Source organism: Hakea prostrata, chromosome 4 (assembly GCF_041222555.1).
Source record: "Hakea prostrata isolate BN-2017 chromosome 4, UWA_Hpros_2, whole genome shotgun sequence".
Lineage (NCBI taxonomy): Eukaryota > Viridiplantae > Streptophyta > Magnoliopsida > Proteales > Proteaceae > Hakea > Hakea prostrata.
In genome coordinates this window covers 5,079,079-5,093,049 of record NC_142603.1, presented here as the reverse complement: position 1 = coordinate 5,093,049, position 13,971 = coordinate 5,079,079, and the positions used below count along the sequence as shown (strand labels likewise).

The 13,971-nt window shown below is 34.4% G+C and overlaps 1 protein-coding gene across 1 annotated transcript; it reads left to right on the top strand.

Moving 5' to 3' along the window:
- The first annotated feature begins 10,108 nt into the window (after positions 1–10,108).
- On the top strand, positions 10,109–13,396 carry HMG1 (hydroxy methylglutaryl CoA reductase 1). Its single transcript, XM_089151622.1, has 4 exons — positions 10,109–11,064; positions 11,559–11,740; positions 12,176–12,522; positions 12,813–13,396. The coding sequence occupies exons 1-4, from the start codon at positions 10,139–10,141 to the stop codon at positions 13,056–13,058; spliced, it is 1,701 nt and encodes a 566-aa protein (XP_089007748.1). The 5' UTR covers positions 10,109–10,138; the 3' UTR covers positions 13,059–13,396.
- Positions 13,397–13,971: the final 575 nt, after the last annotated feature.

Genomic DNA, 13,971 nt, shown 5'->3' with positions numbered 1-13,971 from the left:
ATGAGTCTGGAGATTTCAAATGTCTAGAGATTTCAAATCTATGGAGTTATAATTTATAAAATTAAATGTTTGGTTGTGTAATGAAATTTCTAGATTCATCCTATGAAATTATTTGATCGACGTAATTTTTGTGAATGTGTAAATGTATAGTTTTTTTGAAATTTATGTATTTCACCCCTTATCCATAAATTTACAGATTCATGTTTTTAGTGTAAAAAAGTGAATCTCTAGATTTCATGAATCTAGAGATTTTACAACAAACTAAATTATAATTTTCAGTGATTCAAAAAAAAAATGAATCCAGATACTTTGAAATATTTGGACAGTTAGTTTGGATTTTTACAAGGTATTCAAATTCATGAATCTAAAGATGAAATCTTGATTCATGTAACCAAACAGACCCTTAAGGAATCTTGGTTTTTTACCTACAAAGATAGAAAACCATTAAGGCTGGTTTGCCTTTTGCGGGGATTATCCAATGTCATTCAATCTGATTCGTTGGTGGCCGTTAATTTTATTTTGGGAACCTAACAGGTTCATTGGTCCACCCTTGACATCTTTGAATACATTATTGATTTGAAAGGTTCTTTCAGTAATTGTGTAATTCGTCACGGAGTTAGGGAGAATAATAGGTGTGCTGATTTACTTGCAGAGCTTCTAAATATTGAGCAAATAATTGCTTATGACCCCAGCATACTTCTTGACCGCCTTGCTCTCTTCATTCATGAAGAGAGATGAGGTTGACATTTCTACATAATGTAACACCCTCTTATATTCAATATAAGTCTCACTTTCTTAGGACTGTGCTCTGCTCACACATCTTTACCATACATTTAAGAGGAGTACTGATCAAATGAATCAGAAAAGAGCACAGCACAATCCTTTACCCTCAACTCCTGAAGAAAAAAATTCAAGTCACTATTTAGCATTAGGTAGGTAGTGGTGTAAATGTGTGATAGGAAAAATGGAGAAAGCTTTTGTGAGTTGGGTCTCGAAAGGGACCCTTCACAAAGAAAGAATGATGATGGCAGCAGAGTGTTCGTATTGAGTTGCAAAAGATAATGGATTAATAGATGTTTCCTTTGTTGAGAAAGGCAAGTGTTTGGTTCTGTTCCTCTCCATTCAGACAAAAGGGTGGTCACCTTCCATGCATCATCACCACTACTTCTTTGTCTGCTCACCATTAATTCAAAGCTTCGTCTTATGGGTCGGTGGTGCTTTAAGCCCATCATTAGTCAAGGGCCCAGTTACACCTGGCTTGGGCCATGACTGGCTGGACTCTGGGCTCGGGACCACTTGCTACTGTGAAGTGTGAATTTTCTTTTGCATGGACTCATGGAGCCACAAGCCCCACATGCGTGCGTGCTGGGCTCAAACGTAGAGCACACCTCGTGCCAGTCCAGGGTGGAATCTGCAAGCGTGGGCTGTCTTCAACGTGCGTTTTGTTGGACAGTGGTCCCGTTATGGATAGGTACACTACATCAAATAATTGGGCTCGACTTCAGTGCTGCAAACGGTCGAGATCGAGATTTCGACATCCTTTCCGAAAAGTATGATACACAACAAGCAAGCAATTTCTCAAATAATCCTGTTTCGACTTATAAGTAATTAGGTTAAAGTGTAACAAGAAATGGCTTCTTCGAGTGAACCAAACTCCGAATAAGCAAAAGGGTCATTAAATATTCTTTCATTATTTGAGCTATACATCAAGTATTATTTATATAAAGAGACTCATACACACTGATGAATCCCTACACTTGGGGATTAGTTCACCTATTACCAGGTGTTGAACTATTCCTCAATTCCCCACCTAGGAGGGTGTCCTGACTTCTAAGTCTCTCATCGTAGTATCATTGTCGTTGCCTTCTTTTCTTCTACAAAAAGCGGAATGTTTGTATTCTTAAAAGTTTATAATTAATGGGTTGTTATTGTTGGATTGATATATTTCATATCAGTAAATATGTCAACCCAATGGTATATATGTGATGTCAAATTTGATCCCAAAATTTTGATACTTAAATTTGATCTTGGCTTTGTTTGATAGACTTTGATATGCCACATATTTAATGCACAGCACTGAAGCAATGACCCTATCTTGTTGGCTATAAGTTTGAATATGTACTTTACTTTAAAAGAAGGATTTTTTAACATGCACCATATTAACACCCCACCAGAAAAAAAAAATTGAATATGTACAGAGGACTGCAAATTCTATTGCAAGTGTCTTTTAGCCCAGAGGCCCAGTTGCTTGAAGACACAACTGTTTGGCCCAACTCTACTCATTAATTGTTGTTTTTTTTTCTTCTTGGCCCAACTCTACTAACCCAGTTGCTTGAAGACACAACTGTTTAACTCTACTCATTAGTTGTTGTTGTTTTCCTCTATGATCAGCTTAACTCTGCCCTAAGGGCTTGCTCCAAACTAATAAATGGAAAAAGGAATTAGGGTAGTTGTAGTCTTGTAGATCACAAACAGAGGCAACCATATATCTATGTATATTAATCTAGGTATCATGGAAACTTTTGAATGCATTACTTTTAGTTATAGCTGCATTTTACAGGTTTTCAGAATCAATGGAAGCTAGGAATCTCAAGTCTTCTACTTTGATGTTGTGTTTTTCTTCCCCATGAGTGCATGCATTTTATGGTCAGTGTTTTCAGAGAGTTTTTCCTAGTCAATAAGACCACTGGGAGGAGCTAGTCTATCAGCAACGACTGGTCTTATGATATGATCACATCTTTTGAAGTGTTTTGAACGCATTTGGTCAAGGGATCAAAGGAATCTGGTAAACCAGTTGTATGACTATGTTCAATGTATACCTGTTCAGAAAATGCTGAGACACATTTACATTTCTCAAGGCATGTTCTGAAATAAGAGCAGACAGGGTAGTAGTCGTGTCACCTGTAGCTGCTGTTTGCATGAACCCACTTGAATGTGACATTGGTCTGCTAAGGAACACAGCAAGGAATGTACCATTCAGCTTATCTAATTCTGCTAGCTAATAAGTTCAACTACATGTACTACTGTCTCAAAGAATTCATCATATTGTTGAGAAAAATCAGTAGATGGTTTGGATGTTTATCATCTAGGCCACAATTTATGAGTCTTGTCTCTTTGAATTTATGGTCATCTGGCTTCTTTAGACCATTTTCTGAAGCATATGAGGTGGCCTATGAGTTTTTTCGGAGTCCCAGACTTGGAATAGGCTGAAATTCATCACGGTGATCCGAAATGAGCCCATGAGAATGACTCACTGCTTTAAAGTGAAGAACGTCGTTTTTTTTTTGCGTTTCGAGATCATTTTGGGCATTTACTGTGTTCAATGGCATTTTCGTAATTTTGTTTTGTTTTGTTTTTTTAGGGATTTTTTTGGCACTATCAAACCTTTACTTTGTGCGTCTTTTGGAGAGCTGCTGAATATTGTTGTTTCTAAAGAAAATTTGAGAGACAGAGTTCTTCATTTGCTATCCATCTTCAGTTTGATCTTGTTCTTTATCGTTTCGGCATCATTTCCCCCACCATGTCTGAAATTTTTTTGAAGGTAGAGATATATATATAAAATCGAGAAACTTATATTCTCATTGGGTGAGGCTTGTATCGGATGACACATCTCCTACTTGGTGTTCCACTCTTCTATGAAAACCTTTGCCATAAAGTGGATTGCGGCCACCTTGCCCTAGATATCCTTGCACGTATCAAAGCTTTTATGAAGAGCGTCTGAACGCACAAAGAGAGAGAATTTTATTGGGGTTTGTTTTAGTTCTTGTATTTTAGTTAAGATTTGGTTTTTCTTTTTAGTAGAACTAAATATAAGCTGATTGTTATCAATCTAATCATTTTCAATCTTTTATCAGTCCTTTAACAATCGAATGTAACTTATTTTAAAGGGCAAATTACATATAGACCCTCTCGATTACAAATCAGTTACATCTACTCTGAAAAGAAATCAGTTTCAACTTACAAATGTCTCCTGCTGTTAAGTGTTGGTGTTGAAATGTTAAATGATGATGTCATCAGTTAATAAATATAATAGATACCCATTTTACCCTTCTTTCTACTGGTGCCCATTAAAGGGCATATTATATATAAACCCCCTAAATTTTCAATTAATTATATTTACTTATCTAAAAGAAAGAAAAAAATTACAAATGCCCTTCAGCAAGTAGTACATGTAAGTGATTCAAATTCAAGGGGTCTATATGTAATTTGCCATAATTTTTTTAATTTTTAATCTAAAAAAAATAGTATAAACATTTCAATTTGATTTATAAGTCTTGAATACGGTTTTTTCTCTAGAAGGTATGGATCATTCTCAATTAAACAATACTTTGAGTACCACTTTGAGGGTACTCTTGCTTTATTTTTACCTTAATATCTACCAGCCTATAATTTTCGTTGAAACAAGTTGTGTTTTTCTTCTCTTCACATCACCAGCATCAAACCTTGGTTCTTAAGTTAGATATATCGTAACTCAATCATAGAAGCCAAGAAGCTAGTTCTTTGATGGAAACTTATTAGGTCCATTTCTCATAGGTCCATTTCCTTGTCAGAAATGGACTTGATATTGGTCCTTTCGTTGAATATCTAAAATGTGAAACATGAGAGACACGTGATTAGATAGCATCTTTCTCTCTTTCATTTTAATTCATAATATCTATTGGATGATAATGATGCACTGAGAATCAATTCTTAGATGCAAGATTGACGTTTATGTAAGCGTCTGAACATGTTTGTACGCATTTATGTGTATCACATGTTACTTCTCATTATCCCTTTGAAGGTGTCCTTGTAACTACTACATCTTTTGAAGGTGTCTTTAACACCACATATTTTCTTTTAAGAAAAGGTCAATATTTTTTACGTCTAAGTTTCTCACTCTTCTCGACATGAAATAATTTAATTAATCAAGGCATGGAGATAGAGCTCGTCGTACCTATAGAGAAACCCTTCGCTCTCAGACAAGACATACAATTTCCCAATAATCAATAAACCTTAACCATACATTTGTCATATACAACCAAACTCCACTAGACCACTAAAAGGAAAGGGAGCTGAACGTGAATCTCGTATAAGACGTTTTTAGCTGGCATTGTTAAATAAATGTCATAGCTTAGATTTGTTGTCAAAAAATGTTTCACATGTTTTTATCTGTCATTGTTAACTTAATGTTATAGCTTAGATTTTCTGCCTAAAAAAAATAAAAATCTAAGGATAAAATTTATTATAAAATATAAACTATTTTGTTTATCTTGTTAAAATGTGTCCTTTTGCATTAAATTTTTTTTTAATCTATAATGAAATACCTATTAATTTTGTTGGCTAGAGATGAAAAAGAGGTATTTGAGCGATCAAGATTCTTTTTCTTATGGTGGTATCAGTTCAATGACATGAAAATTAAAAAAATAATAATATTTTTCCTTGCTAGAACATTCTAATTTTTCCCCTTTTTTGGATAAGAAGTGAGGGAGAGATTTGGGGGATTTTTCTGTTCAATCGGGGGATTCCTAATATTTGACCACACTTGGAAACTTGGATAGGAATAGAAAGATTACTTTTTCGATAAGAATTGAATAACATGTCAATTTGGTAAGAATTCAATTTTGCTTCACTTTTTTACCATAAATAAAAATTTCTTTAATCTCAATCGAAATTTTTCTTAGTTTCTTTTGGAAAGACATGAAAATTATATTTGTTTGAAACAAACGATTTTATACATCGCAGATGAAGACGTTAAGTATAAGACGAGGCACATTCCCCCTAGTTTCGAGAAAATTGGAACACAGAGGTCTTAGTTTTTTACCAATTGAACAACTCCTCGAGTTTAAAGAAATGACCAATTTGTAATATCTTGGTGAGCTATCAATTAATAGTGAATCGGATGTGAATACACATATTATACTTATATCGGTGAAATTTAATGAGAAGAAAAGTTAAATAAATTAATATTTTTTTCTATTTATATAATTCTTAATATTTTGTTAAAAGTTTCCATCTCCAACTACTATTTATTATATCAGCCACATTTGTGGAATTTATTTTACTAAAAGGTTTTTAACTCTTGTAATTTTTTTTTCATTTCAAAAATCATTTTCAAAGTTGTGATCCAGATATATGGCAAATTTGGGTCCATTAAAATGTTTCTTTTCAATTCATGACAAATTTTTATTTAAAAACTTACTCTTTTTTTTGTCAAATTAAAATTATATTTTCGAACATTAGATGTAAATGATCATGAATGCATATATTTAACTGGATATTTAGCGTAGCATGAACCCCTGTAAGTTAAGTAGTGACAATTCAATACAATTTGTCAAAATTTTATGTCTATTAAAAAGAGATTATTAAAATTTTATGAAAAACTCTTATCACGTTTTTCAAACTTATATAATCTCTAGATTTCATAGGGCCTGTTTGGTTACATGAATCCAGAGATTTCAAATCTCTAGATTCATGAATCTGAGAATTATACCCGTTTGGTTGTAAAAATCTCTAGATTCATGAAATATAGAGATTCACATTTTTACACTAAAAACGTGAATCTGTAGATTTATGGGTAATGGGTGAAATCCAGAGATTTCAAAAAAGCTATACATTTGCACATTCATAAAAATCACGTCGATCAAATAGTTTTTTAGGATGAATCAACAGATTTCATTTCACAACCAAACATCTAATTTTATAAATTATAACTCCATAGATTTGAAATCTATAGATTTGAAATCTCTAGATATTTGAAATTTCCAGACTCATGTAACCAAACAGACCCTTAAAAGTTTACTTTTGGTTCCTTAATTAAAAAAAATTTCTACACAAGTATTTCGTGATGATTAAAAAAAAAAAAAGTACTTTTGGTTGACATGGGATTTTTTGAAAACTTAACAGATTTATGATATAATTATTTGATTGACTTTAATCTATGATATCAAACGTTAATGAACATGAAGTATCGTGTAAATATTTTTAATAGAATAGATAATTAAATAAAAATAAAAGCTTAAAAAATAAAATAAGAAAAATTTGATCTAGGAGTTACTTTTGTACATTACGTCATGTTAAGATAGATTTAAAGACTGCTTTTAATATGTTGGAAACCCATAAAAATCATCTTAAGATAGATTTAGAGAGGATTTTTTTTTGGAAGGATATGAAAGAGTGCTTTTAATATGTTATAGGGCCTGTTTGGTCACATGAATCTATAGATTTGAAATCTCTAGATTCATGAATGTGAGATTTATACTCATTTGGTTGTGAAAATATCTAGATTCATAAAATTTAGAGATTCATATTTTTATACAAAATACGTGAATCTTTAGATTTATGGGTATGGAGTAAAATCCAAAGATTTCATCCCTATTATAGAAAACGCTAAACATTTGTGCATTCACAAAAATTACAGATGAATCCACAAATTTCATTCCACATATTTGGTTAATCAAATAGGTAATTTTATAAATTATGACTCCATAGATTTAAAATCTCAAGACTCATGTAACCAAACAGACCCGAAATTCATAAAAGAAGATTATAGAGTAAATTGATATATTTTACAGTTTTTTGTGTGGGTCCTCTTTTAGTGGACCACAAACTAACGTTGGGTCCCTTTAGTACAATATATTACGCATGGGTCCTAATAAGACTAATACTGTTAGTTGCCATTAAATATATTCAGATTTTAAATGGTCTGCCCTAAAGTTATTTAATACATTGTGTTATTATAATTTTTTTTATTATATCTTTTTTAAACATGTAATTAATGCTTAATGACTAATTATTATTTTTAAAACCATATATTAATACAATGTATTAAATAACCTGAAAGGTACTTTTGGCATTTTTATGTTTGAAATTTGAATATATTAACGGCGGTTAACGGTGTTAGTCTGCTTGGGATCCACATGTAATATATTGCAAGCGGACGCAATATTAGTTTATGGTCCACTAAACGGATCCATATGTAAAAACTATATATTCTACAAATATATATAATATATATATATATATATATATATTTAAAAACTATATATTACTTGAGTTTGCAGATTTAAGGGCCTGTTTGGTTACGCGAATCCAGAGATTTGAAATCTCTGGATTCACAAATGGGAGATTTTTACCTGTTTGGTTGTGTGAATCTCTAGATTCATGAAATCTAGAGATTCACATTTTTACACTAAAAACGTGAATTTGTAGATTTATGGGTATGAGGTGAAATCCAGAGATTTCATCCATACTATCAAAGCGTTAAAGATTTGAACCATAATTCAATAAATATTTTTTTAGGATAAATTTAGAAATTTCATTCCAAAAATTCAAACTAACCAAACAGTTAATTTTACGAACCATGACTCTAAAGATTTGAAGTCTGTAGATTTGAAATCTCTAAATTTTTGAAATTTACAGACTCAAATAACCAAATAGGCCCTAAAAAAATCTATAGATTTCAAATCTATAGAGTCATGGTTCATAGAATTAACTGTTTGGTTAGACTAAATATTTGGAATGAAATTTGTAGATTCATCCTAAAAAGACATTTATGGAGTTCAAATGTTTAATGCTTTTATAGTAAGTATTTCACTTCATACCCATAAATCTACAGATTTACGTTTTTAGTCTAAAAAGGTGAATTTCTAGATTTCATGAATCCAGTGGTTTATAGAACCTAACAAATATAAATCTCTCATTTATGAATTCAGAGGTTTAAAATCTCTTGATTCATGCAACCAGAAAAGCAAAATTCTTACATACATGAATCTTCGATTGATGATACTTTATTAGAAAATTAAATTTTTTTTTTAATTGTTGTACTAGTATCCGATAGGATCCCTTTTTATTTTTCTTTTGGTAAAAATCCGATAGGATCTATTAGAGCAAGTATAGGTGGGGTTGGTAGATGAATTTGCTGAAGTGTTAAATGATTGAGATTTAATAGAATTCAATGTATATTTAACTGTTGGCACCATCGATACCACCACATTGAATGCACTATCCAAGCAAGATCCATATGCTATTGTTTAAAGTATCTTCCAATACAATACTAGTCGATATGCATCCATATTGGATACAAATACAATCGATACGATATATATATATCAATACATCTCTCTTATATATTGCTCTAAAACAAACACATTGACTATTATAATACAATATTCTAATACAAGTCAATACGTCTCTTAAAATCACCTGATCGTTACAATAATCAACACTGACATATTAAATCTTGTCCTACTCACAATGACACAATGCACAATAGGGTCATCTCACATGCGTTTGCTCCCAAATATTTATTTGTAGTAGCAGTTGCCGTTTGCTGCCAATGCTTGGGATTTGGCAGCGTATTCAAAAATCAAACGATCATAAGAGAAATTGCAAGGGTACATATGTAAATACAAGATTTTATTTTTTATAAAGGTTTCAAAATTTTTGAAATTTACAAAATCAAATGCATAACTCTACTTGACTCAATTCCAAAATTCCCCAAACCCTATGTTCCTCAGCTTCACCTCCTCCTCCAGCCAACACTGATGAACAAATAAATTAAATTCACACCTAGGGTTTGAGAAATTGGAGAGTGAATTGAGTAGAGTAAAGGACTCCATTTTTTAAATTAGGTTAGATGAAGTGATGTGATGGTTAACGATGATGATGGATGGAGGAGGAGGTAGTGCGGATGAGCACATATGATTTGAAAATTTTGGGATTGAATCGCATAAAATTAGAGACTTGGTTTTGTAGATTCTAAAATTTTAAATCCTGATACAAAAATAAAATTTCGTATTTGAAGCCAAAAAATTTATATATAAAAAAATATTATTAATATAAGTGCCGTCAAATAAAATAAAATTTTTATATGATTATATCTATACTCCTGTAGCTCGTCTTAGTGTCTTACAATAGCGAATTGACTTTTCAGTACGTGGCTAAATCCTAACCGTTGGCCGCAGCCCCAAATAAGAACGTGCGTTCGCACTTTCCAGTGTGAGTTCTGAATCACGTGATTTTTTTTTTTTTTTTTTTTGGTATTAAGTGAATCACGTGACTCCTCTCGTATGTGTCTCTCTATAAATTGGGAATCTAACTTCGAAACTCCTCAGACTCTCCTTCTCGGTTTTCGGTTTCTCCAGAAAACAGAGCAACTGACATGGGCGTTCGCCGGGCACCGGAAAAATTTCCTACCACGGAAGGCACTGTACCTTACCTTCAGAAGCGGCAGCTCCGCCACTCGGAGGAGGAAAAACGTCTTCGGAGCCCACGGGCGTCAGATGCCCTTCCTCTTCCTCTCTACCTTACCAATGGCATCTTCTTCACACTCTTCTTCTCCGTTGCTTACTTCCTTCTCCACCGTTGGCGTGACAAGATCCGCAATTCCATCCCTCTCCATTTCGTATCCTTTGGTGAAATCGTCGCCATTTTATGCCTCATCGCTTCCTTCATCTATCTCCTTGGTTTCTTCGGTATCGATTTCGTTCAATCCTTCATTTCCCGAAACTGCAATGACGGTTGGTACATCGATGAAGAAAATGAGCAGTTTCCTTGCCCTGCTGCCTTAATCAATGATCCCGCACCCATTGTGAAGCCGATGCCGGAAGAGGACGAGGAGGTTATCAAATCCGTGGTTGATGGACTCATTCCATCTTATGCTCTCGAATCAAAGCTTGGAGATTCTAGTCGTGCCGCAATGATACGCCGTGAAGCATTGCAGAGGATTACGGGGAGATCTCTTGCTGGCTTGCCTTTCGATGGTTTTGATTATAATTCCATTTTGGGTCAATGCTGTGAGATGCCTGTGGGTTATGTTCAGATTCCTGTGGGAGTCGCTGGTCCATTGTTGCTCGATGGAAAGGAGTATACGGTGCCCATGGCAACCACTGAAGGTTGTTTGGTGGCCAGTACTAACAGGGGTTGTAAGGCCATTTACGCATCTGGTGGTGCCTCCAGCGCATTGCTCAGAGATGGGATGACTAGGGCTCCTGTTGTCAGATTCGCCTCCGCCATGAGAGCTGCAGAATTGAAGTTCTACGTGGAGAATCCTGTCAATTTCGACCACTTGGCGGTCGTTTTCAACCGGTAGGTTTTAGTATGTATAACCTAACATTTATCATTCGCTTTCAATTTTTTTTTGGAAATTTTTAATTACATACATGTTTCTGTAGTTTGCTTTCCTTGTATCATTGTTTTTGTGGAAAATGGAAAGAAGCTCACTCCTGAAGTCATTGCCCCTGAATTTGTCATCTTTTGGTTCAAAGATAATTGAGCCAGCCACGAAACAGCTATTTGCAAACAATAAGAACCGTGAACCAGCTATTTGCAAACAATAAGAACCGTGAACCAGCTATATGCAAACATTAAGAACCGTAAGAGTGGTCTGAGTTTGTAGATGGAAAGTCACCTCAGATGATCTAGTCAGGTTCCTCTTTATAATGAATTAATGCCCAAAGAATTCTGGATTTCTTGGATAACATGAATTTGAGTTTTGATTTTTTGGGTCTTTAATATCTGGTGAATTAAAAAGTTTTAGCCTGATAAACCTATCTAATTCCTTGGAATTTCTTTACTTGCAGATCAAGCAGATTTGCAAGACTTCAAAGAATTAAGTGTGCCCTGGCTGGCAAGAATCTTTATATGAGATTTAGCTGCACTACTGGCGATGCTATGGGAATGAACATGGTGTCCAAGGGTGTCCAGAATGTCCTCGAGTATCTTCTGAATGATTTCGCCGACATGGATGTGATGGGAATCTCGGGTGAGATGCTTATTCCTGTATTGTTTTTATTAGAAGGAAGTAAGGAACTGAAACACTTCACTTCCATTGACCTTGCAAAATTTGAAGATTCTTTCTGAAAATTTAGTTTTGACTGTCATGAGTTCCCATTTGTGCTTATTCTATTTCAATTGTCATTCTCACATCATATGGCTCCATTCGATAACCTTCTTTCACTCGGTTCAAAAGAGTAAGTGGGACCAATGAAGAGACATTTTGATTTACCACATTCCAATTGGCTCAGCTTTGGACAATTGCGGATTTTATTGTCAAATATATATTTGAAAATAAGCACTTTATTGCTTTTCCACGAAAAAATGGGCACTTTAGTGTCCCAGGTTTATGTGAACCCTTATTCTATCATGCTTTATCATTGAAAAAAATTTGAACTTTTTTTTTCTTTTTCAATTTGGGCAGGGAATTTTTGTTCGGACAAGAAGCCAGCTGCAGTGAACTGGATTGAAGGTCGTGGTAAATCTGTAGTCTGTGAGGCCATTATCAAGGAAGAGGTGGTAAGGAAGGTCCTTAAAACCAGTGTATATGCCCTTGTGGAGCTCAACATGCTCAAAAATCTTGCTGGCTCGGCAGTTGCTGGTGCTTTGGGTGGATTCAATGCCCATGCCAGCAACATTGTTAGTGCCATCTATCTAGCAACTGGCCAAGATCCAGCCCAGAATGTAGAGAGCTCCAATTGTATTACCATGATGGAACCGGTGAATGATGGAAAGGATTTACACATATCAGTAACAATGCCATCCATTGAGGTACCTGACCATTCCTAATATCTCCCAATTTACATGATTTCCGCTGTTCTGTCTGGAAACATTCCCTTGCAGAGATATGAAACTGGTTGAACTGTTATCAGTTTAGTTTGTTTTTTTCTTTGGGAGAGTGGCTGTTATCAGTTTAGTTTGTTTTTTTCTTTGGGAGAGGGGAGTTGGACTTTGGAATATTTTATGGATGGAATGTTGATGAGCAAGATGCCTTTTGCCTTTGCATAAAATCTGCAGTAGGATTCATTTCAATTTTCTTTGATTGTGGTGATCTATTGCAGGTGGGAACAATTGGTGGTGGGACTCAACTTGCATCTCAATCAGCTTGTCTGAACCTACTAGGTGTGAAGGGTGCGAACAAAGAATTTGCTGGATCAAATGCAAGGCTGTTGGCCACCATTGTTGCTGGTTCTGTGCTTGCCGGGGAATTATCACTGATGTCTGCCCTTGTAGCTGGGCAGCTTGTCAATAGCCATATGAAATACAATAGATCAACAACCAAAGGTGTATCTGAAGCTACTTCATAAGCCAAGAAGGAAGAAAGCATGCCATAAGAGTAAAGGAACCGCGGAACCCGGATCCCCGTATGGATGATATGACCAAAGAAATGGAGAAACTAAGATCAAATATTGTAAAGCTTGAGAATGGAAGTAAGTGTATTGTGAATTGAAAATAGCTTCCAAAACAGGAAGGGAGATGATATGATAAGCTAAATAATGTTAGGGTAATTTTCATCTGGACCCCCTGAGGTTTGGTCCAGGTCACTTTTAGTCCAGTTTAAGTTTCCTTTTGTATATGGCTCCCCTGTAGTTTTAATAAATGATTAAATAAGGACAATTTTAACAGAAACTGTTAATTTAATAAATTGGTGACAAAAATACCCTTGGAATTTTTTTTTCGGAATTTTTTATTTTAATCTACTAAAATAAATACTATAAAATAAATAAATAATAAACAGTCATCGATTCCCTTTGAATAGTTATCGGTCGGAGTCGGAATACATTTGCCGTCGACGAAGAAGATTGAGGGAGCCACATTTGGAGATCAAAACCATACTTGTGATCCTCATTTTTTTCGACTTACTCTTCTTCTACTACTACTGCTGTCTCCGTCTGCAACAAGGGTAACTGCTCTTCAAAAGTGTTACCTTTCTCATGTTTCAAGCTTGGATCAGTTGCTATTTTTCTTGGAAGTGGATCTTTTGCTTCATTCTGTAGAATCGCAGAGGTGAGCATTGACAATCGGTTCTTTTGCTGTGGGATTATTGAATACATGAATATACCCATTTCTAATTTTCAATTTTTTCAGGTTTCTGATTTTGTTTGATGGTCTTTTTTCTTCTTTCTTACGGGCTTTCTTTTTTTTTTTTTCGATTTTTTTCTTCTTCTATTTTAGAATGGATTCGTAGTTGACGTTCCTCTATATTCTGATAGAAAAAAA